Source organism: Miscanthus floridulus, chromosome 1, assembly GCF_019320115.1.
Source record: "Miscanthus floridulus cultivar M001 chromosome 1, ASM1932011v1, whole genome shotgun sequence".
NCBI classification, from domain to species: domain Eukaryota; kingdom Viridiplantae; phylum Streptophyta; class Magnoliopsida; order Poales; family Poaceae; genus Miscanthus; species Miscanthus floridulus.
Window position 1 is genome coordinate 184,976,755 of NC_089580.1, and position 21,316 is coordinate 184,998,070.

The window sequence follows — 21,316 nt, forward strand, 5'->3', positions numbered from 1 at the left end:
TCAAGCCAAGTCATGTCTTGATCTTCTCCACCTTGATCACATGACTCAATGTCATGTCTCATTTGCAATGAGCTCCTTCATCATCACATATGTAAGCTTTGCAACATTTCCAAGCCATTTTTACCTTCATGGCATATGTTGCTCACACACATGTATCTGTGCACTAATCACCCGTGTATCTCACATAAACACAATTAGTCCACCTAGGTTGTCTCTCAATTACCAAAACCACACAAGGACCTTTCACATACTCTTATATTTGGATGTGCATTCATCTCTGATGAAACTACAAACACATTCAAATGGCTATTCAAGGCATTCCTAGAATCTATGGGAGGAAAACATCCAAAGACCATAGTTATAGACCAAGACCAAGCTATGAGAGGAGCCATAGAAGCAATAATGCCACAAATAATTCATAGGAATTGTTTCTTTCATATAAAATCTAAATGCTAGAACAAAAATGGGAAGTGCTTTGTAGTAAACAAAGGCTTACCAGAGACATTTGAAAACATAGTGAGCAACTCATTGACAGAAGAAGAATTCAAACATCAATGGCAGAAAATGATTGTAGATTACAAGCTAGAAGGGAATAAGTACTTCAAGAAAATGTGGGAAACCAGGAACAGGTTCATACCAGTATATTTCAAAGAAAATTTCTATCTATTTCTTCAAACCACTAGAAGAAGTGAGCAGACAAATGCTACGATCAAGGACAACGTTGGACCTACATATAGCAAATGAGCTTCATGAAAAAATACCAAAGAATAATTGATAGAATCAGGATAATGGAGAGTACTGAAGATAATCAGAGCAAACAAAAGAGACCTAAAGAACTCCAGACTGGATACAAGATAGAGTTACAAGCAGTTGAACGTTACAATAGGAACATATTCCTAAAGTTTCAGTACCAGCTCAAAATGATAGAGAGGCTAAAATACAAAGAGATAGAAGATGGGAAATGTTTCGAAGTATGGCACAAATTAAATAGAGTTCAGCAGGTACAAACAAATAGAAAATATGTAGTCCTAACAGATCTTACCAAAGGGAAAGAGGAATTCACTTGCATTTGTGCAAAATTTAGCAAGGACGGAATACTATGAAGCCACATACTAAAAGTCATAGTTGAACAAGAAATAGATGAGATACCTAAAAAGTACTTTATTGATAGATGGAGGAAGAAGGAATCCAAAATCATGACGAGACAAGCAGAAGACACACCTACAACCAATGAACTGCTAAGATTCAATGTCTTGTGTAGGAAAGCAGCAGTGCTTACATCTAAAGGATCAAAGAGTGAAGAAATGATGAGTTACCTAGATAAAGAATTTGATAGGATTGATAAAGAGATGGACATAATTGCAAAAGCACTACAAGAAGAAGATGATGATTCTATAAATGATGAAGAACACCACAATGATGGCGTACAAGCAACATCATCAACGATTATTGAAGAAAGTCTACAACTACTAGATCTAGAAAGGATAAAGCGAAAGGGATGATCAAAGAAACCAAAAAGACTAAAAATAATAGCAGAAGAAATAAGAGAAAAGGTAGCTGCAACAGAAGCTAAAAAGAAGAAGAAGGCAGCAAACTCAAGTGAGATCACAACTAAGATTCTTTTCTAAAACAAATAAGCGAATCATAAAAAATTAAGCAAACTTATTACCAATTTTTTTTATATGTAGGCCCAACTACAAAGAGCAAGAAGAAGCAGAAGAAGGCAAGAGAAGGCAATGCAGATGAAGGCAGAAGACCAAGATAAAAAAGTGATTATCAGCACAAATGAGGACATAGAATAGGACATATTTATATTTCAAAAGAGCTATTATCATGTAACCTCTATTATCATGTAAGCATATGCAGCAGTTTAGACATGGACAAAAACATCGTATTGAACTCAGTCCATATCGAGATTTCCTAAGGCAGATGCAACTGCCCAAAAAAGACAAAGAAATTGAAAAAGGAATCATTCAGATTGCAAACTCCTTGAATCTTATACTAAAGCACCAGAAGACTCTACTCCTATCAATAGAGGAGGGGATGTGAATTAGAATATCAACATAGAAACAACAAGATTAAAAAATGAAAATTTCAAAACAAACCTGAAGTTTGAAATCATACACATGATGTTTCATGCCAGTGTTCTTGTGATGAAAAAATAGCTCATTTGCAATCTTAACTTTGATGGATGGAATATCTTCATGACTAAACATATTGCCTAAGAGGACCCTAGGAGACATCCAGTGCTCAAGGAACATCGTAGCATAAATTCTAGAATCAGAACTACACAAAATAAAGAACAATTAAAATGAAGAAGCAAAAAAAATCTATGCTTATAGAAATGAAACATAGCCGTGACAACAAAACAACCAACCATAACCGTCAAAAAATTAGAATATAAACTCTACATAATATGCACTGAAATTAAAAAATCAACATAACAGATACTTATGAATTATGAAAAGGCTGCTCAGGAACAATAGGGTATTCAACTCCATAAAAATTGAAATCCATGTCAACTTGAACAAATTTATTCTAAAGATACTGAAAAGAGTTTATCTACATTGACACAGGAACAAAAATTTTAAAAAAATAACAAACAATCAAACTGATGGAGAAAAAAAAGAAAGTACATACAAGCCTTCCTTCAATATCTTGATGATACTCAGAATTGTGGCTATACAATGAATCAAGAAATACAAAATGACGGTCATTAATGTCAACCACAAACAAACCAATGTTTCTCATGCAATATAGGGAAGAAAAGCTAAAAACATATGAATAGAATTAAATACACATAAAGAAATATAAATAGAAGCAAAACAAAAACAAAAAAATGATAATACCACATTAGATTGATGCACTGGTCTAGCCTTAGCAGACCTTCTAAAAGATCGCTGCAACAACTGCTGGTCAGAACTACTAGTCAGCTTCATCATAATCCAATAACATATTATCTTAATAATAATGCAAAATAAAGAGCATTAGTTAAACAAATTAAAAACATCATCAAATTTTATTTAAAAAAGATAGAAGAAAAACTTACGCCAATGTTTGAGAAGAAATAATGCCTTTTTGAGAAATTTGGATGACCATTTGGCTTCGAAAACAAGCTATAGCAGAAACAAGATACAACAAAAGTATTGACAAAACCTTCAGGTTTCAAAGATTAATCAAGAGACCAAAAAGTACAGCGAACACCAGACAAAGACACTACATCTTCACTGCACAATGCAAAACAAATTAAAAAAAAGCTATAGAACACATCGAAATAAGCAAAATACAATCAATGGAAATAGAACTAACCTCTGAAACTCAGAAGAAGCCAACTTACAAAGAATCTTGTAGTTTTCTACTTCAAACTTACTGACTTCAAAGAACTTAGACTTGAATGTCTCATAATCATCACGAAACAGAGGGCCATGATTCATAAACCTGTTAGGACCATGTAAAGGAACCTTTCCACTTGTAGATACAACTTGAGACTTCTGTACAAATGAATGGCTTAAAGGAGCATAACTAGGCAGACTCATGAGTTGAATGGCTCAAATGTTGACTAGGACTACTCCTACTGTACCCATCCAAATCTAATTTGGAATTGTATATGTCATTAGTCTTCTTAGTCATTTCTCCAATAGATGTGGGGAAAGATTTGGCACCAACATCTAAAACTTCTGGAGAAACTAGTATAAGAAAAAAGAAGAATGAATAGATAACTACAACAGCACTGACTAGAAAGCCAAGAATCTAGAAAAATAACAACAATTTGAAACAACAATACATTAATTGGAGCCTTTGATGCAGAAGGCAAAGAACCACCAGAACTACGAGGATTCAAATGATGTTCTGCTTGATGAGGGGAAGGAGAGCACTGACTAAAATCTAGGGTTTGCATAACCAATTGAGCCTAAAAAGGAAAAGAAATCATAGAAAATTACAAATACAAAAACATCATTTAAAAAATACAAAATCAAATAAAAAACTTACACTAGAATTTGGCAGGCCACACTTCTTCACTAAACCAGCACTTTGAAAACATAAAAAAAATCATTATAAAAAATGAGTATAAAAAGTAAATAAGCAAAGAACAAAAACAAATGAAACATCTAAAAAGAAAAAAACCTTCTAAGAAAAATATCTTGAATACCCAGGCATAGGAGAAGGGGATATAGAATCAGGGGCATACTTGTTTTCAAGATCTGTAGAATTAGGAAGCCCAATAGAAACTAATTTCTTCAGACAACCTTTGCTCAAAGACTTTGAATTAGAAATATCACCAAGAGGATTCCTAGAACTGGACACAAGCTTAGGAGAGCTAGGACCAACGTCAGTATAACCTATAAAAAGAAAAAATGTATATAAGGTATTAGAAAATAAAAATTTCTTGAAACAGGAAAGAAAATGAACAGAGAACAAAACAAACTAACAATTCTTCTTCAGCTTAGACACACCATCAACAACATTACCATTAGAAGGCTGCAAAAAAAAGATGAGAAGAAAATAAAAAAGTAAATTACATGAGTAAAAAACAAATAGAAAAAAGATATTAGCTACAAACACATACATCATTCAAGTTTTGGTGAAGTTTATATTGAGAAGGATGAAGAACTTCAAGATTTGGATCATACTTTCCTGTGAAAGGAGAACCTACAAGTAATAAAAAAATAACAATGAAAAATACAAAACAAAAAAAATAACCAACCATGAGAATTAACACTAGAGCCCCTAAGATCAGCTTCAGGAATAATAGGAGAAGCATCAAACCCACCAACAGGGGAACCAAAGTGCTCATCTTTTTCAATAGAATCAGAAAATAGCCTGATAACTTCCAAAACTAAAACCTGAGACATCTCACTAACATAATACACATGCTTCCAAAGTTTGATAAAGGTCAATCTCATTTCATCAGACAAAGCAGTAATCAAATTAACATCAAAGTTGATAGAAACACCACAATTCAAGCAATGCTTCTCAATAAGCTTGCGAATAGCATCCTTCAATTCTATAGGGAGCTTGCAACGAGCATAAGAATCAAGCTTGCTAAAAAATTCATTATCAATAGTCTAGTGGAGGACTTGAGGAAGCAAGCTCATATCCTAAAGGAAAAATAATAGAAAAAATATAAAACATTCAATACATAAAGTTTGAAAGGATGCATATCTAAAAGAACATGTAAAGGTACAAAAACATATATAAAACAGGGATACAATCTTAATTTATACTAATCAAAACTAGGAGTTACACCATAATAATCACCTTAACTTTAGTACAAGTAAAGTGTAAACCTAGTATAATAATCATAGAAACTAAAAATCACATTCTATAATTTCTAAGAGAAAAGAATCTGACTAAAATAAATCAAACAAGAAATTAATAAAGATGCAATTCGCAATAGACATAAGCAATCATACAAACATATCCTAGCTTAGTAAAAAAAGAAACAGGCAAGCAACAAACTACTTAAAAATGAGAAAATTATGCAAAAACAAAAAATACAAAAAGGATAAGAAAAAAATTAGCTTAGCATAGCAGGTCCTTGAATAATCCATAATAGGATGGTACCCAAAACAACTTTCTTGTCTCTTGCCAAGACTTGCATACTACTTAATCATATCTTTTTTCCATACAGATATTCGAGGAATAGTGGAAGCGACTTGATGAGATCCAAAATCGACATGATCAAGATATAGAACCTAACAACAATATAAATAAAAAATAAAACATACATGAACATAAATAAAAAAGTAAGAACAAAGGAAAAACTTACAGCAAGGAAGTACAGACAACCACCAAGAGTAGTTTGCTGAGTAGATTTGCAACTCTTCAACTGATTAAATAACTTGATATACTCAAGCAACCAAGATAGGATATATCCACACTAGTCATAAGATCGAATCTTATCAAGGTCTTCAAAGATGCCAAAAAATTTATGACAAGGAACCACAGAAGAATTGGGACAAAGGAAAGTACTCATTGCAACGACAATGAAGCAAACAAACATATCATCATCAGACATTTCTTTCTTAGAAACAAGAGCCTCAGAAAAGAAACTGATTGGAGGAACATTATCCTTCCCAAATATTGACAGCAAACAAAGCCTGCTAGCAGTATAATCAGCAAGAAAAGGAGATCCACCAAATGGAAGGTCAACCAAGTGAACAGCCTCCTTAATGAGAGAAATAACCTTGCCATCAACAACTATATCACTAGAGTTATAGTTCACAAGGCGAGCAACCCGATGAACAAAATTTTTAGGCATAGAACAGTTATCAAACAAGAGAAGAGGACCAAATCCATACTTTTGAATCACATCTTTACGGTCTTCAAAAAAAGAATTTATCACATTAGAGAACATTGTGATAGAAAATCTTGAGAAACCAACGTCAGGTCTACCATCAGACTTCTTCTTTTTGACCTAAACTAGTAAACATAGTAATAAAATCAAAAATAAAAAAGATGATAGGAAAAGGTCAAATAGAAAAAGAAAGTCAAGAACAATACATACATTCTGACTCAAAGACATCAACAGCTTCTTCTTCAAAGACTTTAGCCTAGAACACTGAACAACAAAATAAAAAAACAAAATAGGATAACAGTTGGGATAAGAGGAGCAGGAGGGTAATATGACAAACACAAACAATAAAAACACAAAGCCTTACTTCTTTCATATACTCCTTGTACAAAGCTTCATTGAAAGATTGTTGACCAAGAGAAAATGAATCATAGAAAAACAAATATCAATGAAATAGAACAAATACAACCAATTTAGAGGACAAAAAAAACTCACATCTGAATCAACAAGATCATAATAATTGGAGTCATCATTTTCATCTAGATCGGAAGAATCAAGAGGCAAAGACAACTCATCATCATCATCATCATCAGAATAATCGCTACTTGTAAGGTCCACAAAGGTAGCCTTCCTTTTCCTAGCCATCTAAGATGAACTCATAATATAAGAACACAATAAGAATTGATTTTTTTGAAAAAATAATCAATCTTAAAAACAACATTGATAGATCGGAACTCAAAACAGGTCCAACCACTAACAAAAGTTCATGAGAGACTGGAGAAAACAAACAAAGCTGACACTTACTACAACTATCACCTAAAAGGTAATACAAACAAATCTGACAATGACTACAACAAAAATTACTTGAGCAACTAAACCTAAATAATCCTAAAAAACAGACATTGACAAAAAAGTTGCATCTGACGCCTAAAACTTAAATCCTAGAAATAAAAAACAAGACAAATTATATCATGTGGACTTTAGTATGAGCAAAAAAAATAGAGCACACACTCAAAGGCATACTGCTGAACTTTACTACTGGTGCTCTAAACCTCTTACTGATAGGATTTTTAGGACGCTAAGATATAAACTAGCTTCATTCTTTTAGCTTGATCAAAATAAAATACAATGTTACCATAATCAAAGACAATATCTGAACTTATAGATGATCAGACCAAGCATAGTATTTTGCTGATAACAAAGCTATGAAATATAGAAACTGAAACAAAAATAAACTGAGACTAAGACAAACAAAAATACAAAAATAGAACATACAGAGAGAGACATAGACACACACACAGAAACAATTTTAAAAACTGAAAACAAAACTAAAAATGAAACATGGCATAGACACAGATGCAGAAACACATACACAAAGAAAAAGAGAGAGACAGAAGAACTTAACTAAAAATCAAACATCTTCAATATACATATCAAAGCCATACTTATATTTTAGCGTTCAACATATATGATTACAACGCAACCATGGCTAGTATTTATTAAAAAATAAAAATTATATTCAAAACTAATCCTACTCATCCACATCATCACCATCATTTGGGCTACGAAGCTCGCGACAACAAAGAGGACAAGAGGTATTGCGACTGATCAACTCAAAAATGCAATACTGATGAAAGACATGCGAGCAAGGTATTGCACGAAGCGTTAGGGTGGCATCCTCTGAGCTAGATGCGTTGTCCTCCTGGCTTCAGTCAGCTAACGTCTAGAGGCGGATGAAACAAACGTCATCCTTGGTCAGCAACACCTCTGTGAAAACAGGATTTGCTTCATGGGGGGTGGGTGGGGATCGGGACGGGGTGGAGGTGGGGAGCAGAATTGATGCAACCACATGCAGTTGTCCACATATGGGCCTCTCCTATGTCGTGTATAACGCAATTTTTCCATCTCAACTCGACCGGTCGAGGTTCTAGGGATTGCCGGAAACAAAACAAAAACAACTCAATCTAATGAAAAAAATCATGAGTTCAAAAAACTCATGAAAAAAGAAATACAAGTATTAATTGGTAGCATTCCCAATATAGTATGTATTTGCGTACATTTTATATGAGTGTCTAATTCAAAAGGATTTGTCTAAAAAATATAGTCAAATTCTGATGAACAATCAGAAACACATCCACAAATAAAACTAAAAAGACTATATATGAACAAATGTAGACTACAGATCTAATTACAGACATAATAAAGCAACGACAAAATGGACTGACCACATGCAAGAATGAACAAAAAATAAAAAATTTAACTAAAAGTCAAAACAAATAAAAGACATTACCAAACATAAAAATTGACAAGAGACCTATTAGACTTAGAAGTAGTTACAACAAAATTGCATATCAATTACATATAATGAACAACAATAAGTGAAATCAAAGTATACAGTAACCACAGAATTAAACGATCCATTCTAAAACCAAAATAGACTAACTATAAAAATCAACTAAACCACCTAACCGCAAGCAAACAAATATAATCAGTTTTCTAAATAAAATTGAAATGGAATGTAAACTTGAAATGCCATGTAAACTTAAAATTAGAATAGTTACATAAAAAACTCTAAAAAAAGAAAAGAACTCAAGCACCATTAGTTGTTGCAGCTATAGTATGAATGCAGACAAATAGAACCTCTAATAATCAGTTTTCTTCTTCACTTGAAAAGCTACAAGTTATTGCATCAAATGAACAAAAAACAAAGCACCAGCAATCTAATTATAAGGCATTATTAGACCCCGTACAAACCATTGAATAACAAACTAAACTAAAAGATCATCAAACGGAATAAAATGAGTAATAAAACTGATTATAAAGCTCATAAAAAGCCCACATTAGAGTAATAAAAGAGCAACAAAACACAAGAAGGAGTAAAATTACAATACAAATTCAGAATCCATAGCATACATCCAATTACTACTAAGAACAACCATGACTCAATTCTGACAGACAAACAATCCAATTCAATCAGTTTTATAAATAACAAACATAACGAAACCCTAACCAAAACAAACTACGTATGATGAAGAAAAAAAACTGGCAAGCTGGATCTAGAACTGCTAATTATCAACACAATGTACAACTCAACAAAGACAAACTTGTCGGGGACCAATACTATGGTATCCGAAGAGGAGAAGCTAATGGTCATCAATATTGATTCATTCGAGCAGTCAAGAGCGCGATTACATCTCCAACCGACTCCCAGGTGCGTGAATTCCACCTCGCTCAACCTTTGGGGGCGGGATCCGCCTCGCCCGACCTCTAGGTTGGGGGCTCCATCTCATCTGACCCTGAGGCCGCGGGCTCTGCCTCGCCCGACCCTTGGGTTTGTGCTCCGTCTCGACCGGCCCTAGGTGCGCGGGCTCCGCCTCACCCAACCTCTAGGGGCGGGCTCTGCCTCACCCGACCTCGAGGCTATGGGCTCCGCCTCGCCCATCCCTGAGGCTGCGGGCTCCGCCTCGCCTGACCCTGAGGCCGCGGGCTCCGTCTCGCCCGACCCTTGGGTTTGTGCTCCATCTCGCTTGACGGAGACCCATACAGCCGCCAACCACTCCAGGTCCAAGCGTATGGGCCTGGGTCAAAACTCTGACACCAGAGAAGAGACTGGCACGCCTCGATATAACGTGTGGCCATAACGGGTCATACCTGCGGGTTCACATCAAGAACAGTGTCGGGCATGCCAGTGTTGTTCTACCTAACCCTTGTACGAACGATGACAGGCGCGTCAGTTCATCACGATGTCCGTCGGGACGAGATGGAACGCCATGACCGGTAGAAGACGCCTACGCATGGCGCCAGTGACGGACAGGGCCGCGACGTGGAACTGTCCCTGTTGACATCTATAGTGTCAGTGGGACCCGCATGAATGAGAAGAAGGACCCATTGTTCCTAGAAGCCTTTCTCTCTCTCGTTCTTCTCCTTTTCCTCCGTTTTAACCCACGCTTTCCCTTGGCCTATAAAAGGGAAAGCAGTGCGCCCCATGAGGGGGGGCCGATCGATCCAGATCTAGAAACACACAAGAACACCACACGAACACATGGCTGAGTAGTGATCGAGCTCTCAGCACCCGTTCACTCCTTCCACCAGACACTTGGGATCATTTTTCTCTCTCGCCTGTTTGTACCCCTACTATAAACTTTCAGTGCTAGTAACATGAGCAGCAGCGATGAACTGGACGTAGGGACTTTCTACCCAAACTAGTATAAACCTCGTGTTCTCTAAGCACACCATCCGAGCCAGACGGGCAATACTAGAAATTTACTCGTCGGTGGTAACTCGAAACACCGACAAAACTAAATCAATGCAGGAGAAAAGATTACAAGTCCAACTCACCGTAAATCCAACAAGTCCTTCAGATCAGGGTAACAACACCAACTGCAAAGACCGGCTCAGCTTCAGCCTACGACTCCGAGTACAACTCAACCTAGGACTCCAACTCGACCTCGAACTCCGCTTCGCTTGAGCCAAATTGAAACAAACATGAGGGGAGAAACTCACCAATGACAGCAAATTGAAGTTCCACGAAGCGACCACACACTGCCGCCCTGCTGCGCCAAAGGGATAAGAGAAGAAAACACAAAGCAAATCAAAAGACAAGATTCACAAGATCTACAACTTCTGATAGAGAAATGGAGGAAGAACTCACCAATAACGGCGAATCGAAGACGGAAAGACCGTTCTAACTCAGGTATGCCTCCGCCAGCGCCCAAAACTCAGCCACCTACTGCACCAAGGGATAAAAAGAAGAAAACACAGACCAAATCAACTCGAGAGCCAAAGGATCTACGACATCTGATCGAGAAATGGAGGAAGAAGTCACCAATGACGGCGAATCGCCGACGGAGAGGCCGCTCCGCCTCAGGTTCGCCTCCGCCACCGCTAGTGATGTGGGCGAGATGAAAGGGCAGGGGGAAAGGAAATGAAAAGTTCAAAACAGTAAATACACGCGTTTCCCAAAAAATGAGCTAACAAGTGGGCCAGACTATGCAGAGAGCAAAACGCAAACGGCCGACCGAGGGGGGGGGGGGGGGGGGGATGAAGAAGGGCAGAGATCGCGCCAGAGCCAGATCCGATGGCCACAAAATTCGTGTGAGCCAAAGCAAAGAATCACACACGCAAAATATAGCTTTTTTCTGTTTTATTAAGGTATTTTTTAAACATATGTGCTAAAAATCAGTCACCTGAGATCTCAGGCGATAGGTTCATGTACTGTCTGCCACTTTTTGTTGTTGAGTTGATTAGGCTAGCAACGTCGTCGGATTGTTAAAAAAACAGGCACCTGTATAATACTCCCTCCGTTCTAAATTATAATTCGTTTGACTTTTTTATCCCAAATTTGACTGCTCGTCTTATTCAAAAAATTTATGCAAACATAGTCAAATTTAAGTTATTCTTGAAGAACTTTTGTTAATAAAGCAAGCCATAACAAAAAAAAAGTGATATTTAGCGTAAATTTTTAAATAAGACGTGTTGTCAAACTTGGGATAAAAAAAGTCAAACGAACTATAATTTGGAACGGATTTAGTAGCGTACTAGTATACCATACTAGTTGCAATAGCTAAATATGTTCTACATGTTGTGGAGCATGGCACCTGTGAGATTGGTGTCGTCTTCTAAATGTTTTGTTTACTTGTAGTCTGTTATGGATTCTCTAGGTCTCTATTTGGTATAATATAGTGCAAAGTGGTGATTTAAATAAGTAAAGAGAACGACTATGAGTAATAAATCACTAGAATAGGAGTAAATAAAACACCAATAACTTAAAATAGAGCATGAACCGATGGCTATACTTTTAGAAATGTTTTGCTACTGGTTTCATATTTTCTGAAGATGAATTAGTTATGATTTTTTTTTGGAAACTAAACCAATCTCTATTATTTTCAAAAAAATATATAAAACCATCTATGAAACTAGATGGTCAAATTTGTTCTGTATCGGTAATTTTGTGGTATAAAACTTCTGACTTTAGAGAGTTGCATGGCTAAATACAAAGTCAGCGGGCACTCAACAATTGTTGGACGGCCAATAATGGTATTTTTATTGGTGCCAATGAAAATCCAAAGGAGAGAAAAATGAGTTAGTACTTGCCGAAGAATGTACTCCTAATAACAAGATTCCTTATTTTAAATGACCATAGTAGTAGTACCTATTAATGGATTGGTGCTAACTGCTAAGAGAGGAGTAAATAAACAAGAACTTTGGTAAAAGTGAGACTCCTTAGAAAAGTCATAGCCCTGGATCATGGATAACAGATGTAGCACAAGTTTCGTACGTGCTACAGTGGTTACTTTTCCTCCTTTTGACATACATCAGAAAAGCATTTGCGGGGGCCTTATTTAGATCACCTCCAAATTCCAAGTTTTTTCATCCTCTCTCCATCACATCAATTTTTAGCCGCTTGTATGGAGCATTAAATATAGGTAAAAAAAATAACTAATTGCACAGTTTAGTTTGAAATCACGAGATGAATCTTTTGAGCTTAGTTGGTTCACGATTGAACAATATTTACCAAATAAGACGAAAGTGCTATTATTCATCGGTTTGAAATTTTTTGCAATCTAAACATGGCCTAGATACTCTACCCTCAACTTGGATCGGATCCACCTGTGAAAAAAGAGGCTGAAGCAACAATAGACTCTGAACGGGGCACGGCTTTTCTCCTATGCGAAATTAAGACGCTAAACCTGGCCAGGTCCTAAGCACTGCACCAGGTTGGGTTGGGCCGGCCGAGAGGGTCCATTCTCTGTTCCCCTGCTGATTTTGCCAGGCGTTTTCTTCTTGTCGTCTTCTCTCTCCCCCCGTCCACGAGCGTTCTCCAGCACAGCGAGCTGAGCTGGCTCCCGTGCTTGCTTGTGTGCTTCTATCGAAGAGACTCGAAGTGCACTGTGTGGTGCGTTCTCCTTCTCCAGACTCCAGCAGCGCGGTTCATAGAATTAAATGTCTTGTTCGCTTGGCTGACAGGCTATGACTGAAAGTATTATTAGTTGATTTGTTACGAGAAAAAAATACTATTCGTTAGCTGATAAGCCATGACCAAAGAAACCGTGTTATGCTCAACAAGCAACAAAATTTACCCTCACATGGCGATGTCACCTGGAGTTGATGCACGTCACCTCACTTTCAGCTTTCAGGAGTCCACGGGAGCATCACATAGTGCCCATAGCTCGTCCAAGTCAATATATAGTTCCGTTTTTCACAGTGTCGTCGTCGTCGTCGTACCTACGGCTTCCGCTCTTCTTCGAGCGGCGCAGATACTGCTGCGCGTACCAGATCACGATCACACTAAACACGCCAGCTAGAGCGCACATCACCGAACGGAATCACGTCACTCCAGTCTGTCCCGTTGTCGTGCTCGGACGCACGCCCAACAAGAAGAAACCGGCCACCAAAATCGCCTGGTCCGATTGGTGGTACGTCGCTCGGGCACGTACTTACGCCAGAGAGTACCGTAGGCAGCAACGCCCCAAGCAGTGTGTGTACCCAAACGAAATCAACCGTCACCGGCAGTCGCGCCGCCCCCGGCCGCTCGCCGCATGGCTCATCTCATCTCAGGTGAAAAGGGTAGGCGACGCGGGCGCGCGGACGGATGGGCGTTTCGGCCGTGCGGCCCGGCCCGGTGCGCGCGCGGGACAGTTCCGGCACTGTGGAGCTGGCACCAACCTCCGCACGTTGCCCCCGGATCGCCCTCCAAGACCCCAGGCGTGGCGCGACCCGGCGGGCGGCGGGCGTACGGCTGGGCTGGGCGGGACGCCGGAGTCAGACGAGGCCGAGCCCGACCGGAACGCGTGGCGTCTGGCGAGGCGCGCCCGCTCCCGCTCCGCCGTTGCCCCCCGTCACGGGATTCGCCCGGACCACATGTAACAGTTGCGTACGCCCCCGCCACGGGGTTCCGTCCCGTCGTCCCCTTGGCCCTTGCTTCGCTGTCCCGCACGTCCTCGCTCCCCGCTCCGCCTCTTCCTCGCCGACGCCAGGCCTCACGCCACGTCTCCCCACCTGTCAGTGAGGCTGCCACGCCCGGTGTGGGGCCTACCGTCTTCCGCAGGCGGCTCTCCTCCGCCTCCTACTACTTTAGCAGTACCCCCGGCGCTAACACAACACAACACAACACCGCTCGTGTACTGCCGCTACTCTAATTAGTCTACTTGACCACTGCAGCTCGCTCGCTCGCTCGTGAGGGATTCGTTAGGGGTGGTGGACGGGTGGGAGCGTAGTAGAGAGCGTAGACAGACAGGCAGGGACGCCGCGGCGTGTGGCATTGTTCGAGGGCCGGCAGCTGTGCGGTGGGAGAGGGAATGGACGAGGAGGAGCTGGCGACGGCGACGGCGGCGGCGAGCTCCGAGTGCAGCAGCGGCTGCCAGTCCGGCTGGACAACCTACCTCGACGACCACACTTCCTCCTACTCCTGCGGCACCGCTCGGTTCCATCACGGCAAGGCGCGGCAGCCGTACTACTGCGACTACTCGGAGGAGGAGGACCTGTCTATGATCTCCGACGCCTCCTCCGGCCCGCGCCAGCAGAGCTCCGCCGGCAACGACGTCGAAGGTGGGGCCGCCGCGGTGCACGCCAATGCGGAGAGGAGAGGGAGGCGGGAGGAGACGACCGCCGCGGCGAGGCGGCAGAGCAAGAGGGCCGCCGCCGCGTCCCTGCTTGAGGACACGGCCAGCTCACCGGCCTTCTTTGGCTACTCCAAGGTAGGTAGCTAGGAGTACGTGGCGTGCACATGCGCTGCGCGTACGCATCGTGTTTCCAATCCGTCCCCCTGTCCTTCGTGATTAGTGACGACGCGTTTGCTTCTTAATTTGCAGGCGATGAACTCGGGGGAGGACAATGGCTATGGCGGCGCCGACGCCCGGATGACAGAGATCGGCAATGCCGCCGACTTCTCCTACGCCTTCTCCACCACGACGGGATTCAAGGTGCGCCACTCACTGCTCATGCCCGACATCAAGGTCTCGCTTACGGTGCCGACTAATTTGGCTCTGCATTTTCCTATTCTTGCAGGCTCCCTTAAATGGAGCTGCTTTGAGCGGCTACATGCAAATGCAGTACTCCCCGGCTCCCGTCAAGCCGATGCCCAGAAGACAGGTGAGTGAGTGAGTGAGCATTCGTTCCGGTTCCAGCGCGCTGCTCTGTTTCTTGTTCAGACAAACTGTCATATGTATAGCCACCATCCTTGCTGGATTTGTATATCTAAGCTTACCAAAAGAAAACATTTCTGCAGGTGTGCAGAGATGCGTCGGAGAAGAAGAGGTGGTGACTGCCGCGTGTTGATCGAAGGTGGTGACTGCCGATGCCGGTTGGAGTGAAGGATGTCCGTGGCTTGCTCGGCGGCTCTGTTCTGTCCCTGTCCCTGTCCGTGGAAGCCATAAGAGATGAGCAGGCAGGGAGGGAGGCAGGCTCGACGAGTGCGTTTGCAAATCTTCTCCTGTTCTCCAGACCTCCAAGAGATCTTCCCTTGCGTTGCGTCCATTAATCCCCACCTGCTTTGCCACCTCTCTCCCCATGTCCCTTGTGTGTATTTTCCACTGTGGCTCTCTGCGCCTGTTTGCGCTGTTGTTCCTCCCTATCTGCGCCTGTTAGTCTCCCACTTTTTAGCTGTCATTGCAGTGGGAAACAACAACCTGAGGCAAAACAAAACAAAACAAAAACAAAAACATGCGCGCCGACGTGAAATCCCTTTTGCACCTCGCGGCTTTTGTCACTGTGTGTTGTAGTATGTGCATGATCCTCAGATCCTCTCCCGGAAGTCAGTAGGAGTCAGTAGGAATAGCCTGCGCAGCGCTGTCCCTGTTTGGCGAACGTTGACGTCAACCGGCCGGCGGATCCGTGCCCTCGATCGATCGAACCATCTACTGCTCACACTTCTAGATATTTGCAACAGAAGATTCAGCGCACAACTCGCACCATGAATGCCGGCCAACCAACCAACGGGAGTGTCATTATCCGCGAAATGATCTTAGGACCAGCCTGGACCTCTAAAAGCCCCCGCGCACGGCGCCACTAAACAACAAGGCCTTCAGATTTCCTTCGTGCCACCATTTGTTTGGGTCTTCTTTACTAGTAGTCGGCATATATAGCGACCATTTTCTTTTTCTCCCCTAGGAAAAAAATACTCATTGATAGTACTCCCTAGCTAGTGGTAGTGGCCATGCGTGTCTTTTGTCGTGTGTGATCCTCCCAAACGGAAGCGGCACGGTTCGAGGCCCCCAGATCCCAGTCGATGCCAAGCTGGCAGAGGCGATCGAGGCTACAGTGGTGATTCGAAAGCAATGGCGACTTGCCGAAGGGGGAGCGTATCCGAGTAGTGTGTGTCTACCTCATCGAATATTTAGACATATATATATATAGAGTATTAAATATAGACTAATTATAAAATTAATTACATATCTTACGACTAATTTGCGAGATAAATCTTTTAAGCATAATTAGTTCATGATTTAACAACTTATTACTATAGTAAACATGTGCTAATGATATATTAATTAGGCTTAAAAATCGTCTCGCAAATTAACCTCCATCTATATAATTAGTTTTATAATTAATCTATATTTAACACTCTTTATTAATATCTAAATATTTAATGTGACCTAACCAAACACCGCCGTACTGCTCAGCTCCAGCACAAGATCTCTCTGGCCAATTCTTTAAAGCGTCGGGGAGCGGCATGTGCGCGGCGAGTACTTGTGTCCGCGCGAGGTCCCGTGGCTCGGTGCACGGTTGCGGTAAGCTACAAACCGGCGACAGGCGCGGTGCTGCGTAACTGCGACCCCTGCGGCCCTGCCTGCCTGCCTGCCTGCGCGCACGGCGCTGCGCTCCAGCCTCCAGCGAGCCGCGCGGCATGCCCGGGCCTCCAGCCTCCGTTGGCCGTCGCCAGCGGCCAAGTGCGTGCTCGGCCTCAGCCCGGCAGCTCGATCCGTGCGCCGGACGCCACCTGCCGCAACGCCCGGCGCCGCCGCCGAGGCCGATCCGCCCCACGGCTCTCGAGCGAGCCTCGTCACCGGCCCGGCTCCGACCATTTGTTTGGCAAGACCGATCGATATTTATACATCGAAACCGATGTACCCTCACGGGGCATGACACGGCGAGCCGACTTGAAAATTGCGTTGCCTTTGCAGCCTTGCAGGAAGTGGTAAGCATCTTTCGTTATGCCCGCTACTACAGTTGAGAACATACTCCTGCTGCTCCGCTCCGCTGCTGTACTATACCCATACCACATCTGCCATCCTGTTGGTGAGGGAATATATTTACAGTTTCGCTATTAATACACCCTCCGTCCCACAAAACACGTAAAATCTTTTTTCAAGGCCAGGTTAGTGAATATATAAAATTACGTATGTGCCCTTACTGTCTCCTTCTCAACACACATGAAACTCAAAAGAACCATCTAGAATTTTCACTAGAAGTGTAGAGTTAACATGATTTTTCAATTGCATGTGTATTTTTTATTGCTAGGTCCCACCATAAAGCTTATCTCCAACCTAGATTTACATGTTTTGGGACAAGATTTAAACCACGGGATCATATTTTTTTGGGACGAAGGGAGTACCTTTTTTTTGCACATTTCCTACGTCTCAAATGCCTGAGATTAAGGAAAGCTTCGGGCGACGACGCCCGGGCCTTGCCCACGCACGCTCCCCATGCGCCCCGATGCGCTTGTGCTCCTCCCTATGAAGCTCCTCCCTCTGTCCCATCCGGTGGCGGCGGCGCCGGCGAGGTAGGCGGTTCCTCCTCCTCCTCCTAGATCTGTGAGTTAAGGTTCTAGCGAGCTTCTCCTCTCTCTCTCTCAACTCCGACGAACTTAGAAAAAAGAAGGGGCCCCGGGAGGTAGGCAGGCCAAGCGGTGGGGACGGCGGTCGGGCGATTTGGGGCCCTAGTGGCAGTGGAGGCGGCGGGGCCAGCTCGTGGTGGGGGAGTCGTGGTCATTCGTTAGAGTTGGAGAAGAAAGCGGCGGCGGGTGGAGGAAGGGGAAGAGGGAGGCCGCCGTGGGCGCGGTACAGTCTTGCTGGAGCTCCGTTGCCGCGGCCGTGGCGGCGGAGCTTCGGCGAGATGCTACCGTGCCACGGCGGGGCGGCGGCGGCAGGAGTGCGATGGAGCGGGAGCAGGATCCTAAGGAAGAAGACGAATATGACACAATCAAATCTGGAGCGTCCGTTTCCTATTCAAGGGTTGAGATTCGTCGCCTGAAAAAATAAACAAAAAATTCAGGCGCCTGATATATAGCAAAACCTTTTTTTTTGAAAGGTTTATATATATATATATATATATATATATATATATATATATATATATATATATATATATATATATATATATATATATATATATATATAAAGAGAGAGAGAGGGAGAATATATTCAGTAGCCAGCTATAAAATAAGTTATTCCGTAGCCACCTTCATTTACGATAATTTTATATACTAATTTACGATAATGTCAATACATATTTACGATAGTTGGGTTATTATAACACATAAAGATATTTACTATAACATTATAGTAAACCACTTAGTATGGAGTTACTATAATCTCATAAATTAACATAGTAATTATCATAACTCAAAATGGCTACAGAATAAGTTATTTTATAGCCAGCTATATATATATATATATATATATATATATATATATATATATATATATATATATATATATATATATATATATACTATTCTGTAGCTGGCCATAGAATAACTTATTCTGTAGCCACTTTGAGTTACGATAATTACTATGTTAATTTACGAGATTTACAGTAACTCCTTACTAAGTGGTTTACTATAACGTTATGGTAAATATTCCCATGTGTTATAGTAACCCAACTATCGTAAATATGTATTGACATTATGGTAAATTAGTATATAAAATTATGGTAAATAAAGGTGGCTACAGAATAACTTATTTTGTAGCCGGCTGCTGAATAGTCTCTCCCTATATATATATATATATATATATATATATATATATATATATATATATATATATATATATATATATATATATATATATATATATATATATATATATATATATATATCCGGGTGCATGCATGCACAAGTCCGTAAAGTAAAATTCAGAGCAGGTGGGAAAGAGTCAACGCCTCAACGGGAAACAAGAGCAGAGCTGTAGGGTGCACTACACTATGCCGTTCGCGTGATGTGCTAGCACACGGCACCTCGCAGGCATGGTCACTCTCAGAACCAGGGTGGCCTAACGCTAACGAGCGCGATCGACGAGACTAGACGAGAATATAAGACGGGACGGAGGCGCAAAAAAAAAAAAAAAAAAAAAAGACGGGACGGCATAATGTGGCGACCAGCGGGGGCGATCGCATTCGCAGCCAGTGGCCGGCGTCACCGCGTCAGGGACAGGCCACAGGCCGGGAGCCTGAGGTGGCGGTTTCCGCAAGACCGCACGCAACAGGCCGATTTTTTTTTTTTTTTTTTTGTACTTTTTAACTTTTTTTTTTTAAGTTTCTCACAAATAATGCCCTGAATGAAATATTTCAAAATATGAACTTTTAGCTCGGCGTCATCGATGTTGGCGCCGAGCTGACACGTCTCGGCACCAGCGTCTCTGGCGCCGAGCTCCTGGACTAGGGCGAACGTGGAAGGTGACATTGCAGGAAGCTCGGCGCCAGTCATGCTGGCGCCGAGCATGCAGTTTCAGGCATCATGCGCCGTGCACTCGTGTTGTCAATCATCACCGTGCAGCGTGGAGTGTAGATGCAGGTGCTTCCCTATGCTCCTCCATATCGCAATTACTTTACATTGAATGCCTCTATTCTGAACAAAAGCGGCTGGTGTAGTAAATGAAAGTTGTTGGAAACGGATGCACGTGCACAAATAGTGCGGTTTTGAAATTTTGAAAAGCAATTTTCTTCTAAACCATGTATCCATTTCTAAATCTGTTTTGACCATGATGTTATTTATAATTAATGGAATAAAATAAGATCAAACATGATTATATTTTAATTTTTGACTAAAAGTTAATATTTTTATTTAGAAATACAACTATGGAAATTCTCTTTTGCTTGAAACATTTTTCTTTATTCTCATGACACATTTTGTGCTAACTCTTCCATGTAAACGTGGTGCAAAATAACCTTTTTAATATCGACCATCAAAGGAGCCAAAACATGATAAGTCATTTTACCAAACGTTTTTCAAAAAGGCTTCTGCTCCTTTAGACACAAGATAAAATAATGCAAAGGTGATCCAAACACCTCAAATCATGGATTTGATTATGACAATAAACCATTAGATTGCTGTAGTCCTACAATTTATCTCAAATATGTTTTTTTCCCAAGATTATAGATCATTTGTACTCCAATTAATAGTAATCCACCTATACAATCTAGAGATTGAAATAATCTAGATTATTACTCTCTCTGTTCTAAATTATAAGTTAATCTAATTGTTTTAGTTATATTGTTACTCTATGCACCTAAATATAGGCTAGTTAAAATATACAATAAAAGCTATGCAATTAGAAAAAAAACAACTTATAATTTAGAATGGAGGAAGTACAATTCATAATCAAGATTATTGTAATTTTATCCATAATCCAGAAAGAGGCCTAGTCTATAACAATCCATGTGACAGATGTCCACATTATTACAACACAAATTGTACAAGCCATGAGATTGTTACGGTTCAACAAAAATTTTCTTACCAAAAAATTGTACTTGCCTTCAGTTTCTCTTACCAAAGTGGACCTATATCTTCCTATTTTTAGTAACTGTACTACGCCTAAGGGACTCTTTAGAACCCCGGATTATAAAAACATAGAAATAAAATATCCTAACATCTTAAAATCTATGGATTGAGAAAACATAGAAACAAAACTATAAGATTGATTGTTTGAATAGAGCACATAAAAATAAATTCGATGAGAGAGCGACAAAAAGAAACTTTTCATAAGTTTCATCTTCTTGGTAGAACTTCTACAAAATTCCTATAAAATACGCCATTCCATAGGAACTTCATACGATCTATAGGAACTCAATCCTTTGTTCCAAACA

At 41.0% G+C, this 21,316-nt stretch overlaps 1 protein-coding gene and 2 pseudogenes across 3 annotated transcripts; 1 reads left to right on the plus strand and 2 right to left on the minus strand.

Annotated features, from left to right (window-relative positions):
• Positions 1-2,538: 2,538 nt before the first annotated feature.
• Positions 2,539-4,853, minus strand: LOC136468112 (uncharacterized; annotated as a pseudogene).
• Positions 4,854-5,682: 829 nt separating this feature from the next.
• On the minus strand, positions 5,683-6,940 carry LOC136468120 (uncharacterized; annotated as a pseudogene).
• A 7,472-nt stretch (positions 6,941-14,412) lies between these two features.
• LOC136505121 (protein SOB FIVE-LIKE 5-like) lies at positions 14,413-16,163 on the plus strand. 3 transcript variants are annotated; one of them, XM_066500229.1, is made up of 4 exons: positions 14,413-14,991; positions 15,106-15,216; positions 15,302-15,389; positions 15,522-16,163. In XM_066500229.1, exons 1-4 carry the CDS (start codon positions 14,593-14,595, stop codon positions 15,569-15,571), a joined length of 648 nt encoding a protein of 215 aa, XP_066356326.1. In that variant the 5' UTR covers positions 14,413-14,592; the 3' UTR covers positions 15,572-16,163. The 3 variants fall into 3 exon arrangements, with proteins under 3 accessions (XP_066356326.1, XP_066356319.1, XP_066356332.1); XM_066500222.1 differs by having other exon boundaries at positions 15,302-15,393; positions 15,522-16,161; XM_066500235.1 differs by having other exon boundaries at positions 15,302-15,385; positions 15,522-16,159.
• The last annotated feature ends 5,153 nt before the right edge of the window (positions 16,164-21,316 follow it).

What these genes read in the sequence shown, in the direction of transcription:
- LOC136505121 (XM_066500222.1), top strand. Translation starts at nt 14,593, where the DNA reads ATGGACGAGGAGGAGCTGGCGACGGCGACGGCGGCGGCGAGCTCCGAG. An exon ending in CCTTCTTTGGCTACTCCAAG is followed by an intron (nt 14,992 to 15,105) that starts GTAGGTAGCTAG and finishes CTTAATTTGCAG; the next exon opens with GCGATGAACTCGGGGGAGGA. An exon ending in CCACCACGACGGGATTCAAG is followed by an intron (nt 15,217 to 15,301) that starts GTGCGCCACTCA and finishes CTATTCTTGCAG; the next exon opens with GCTCCCTTAAATGGAGCTGC.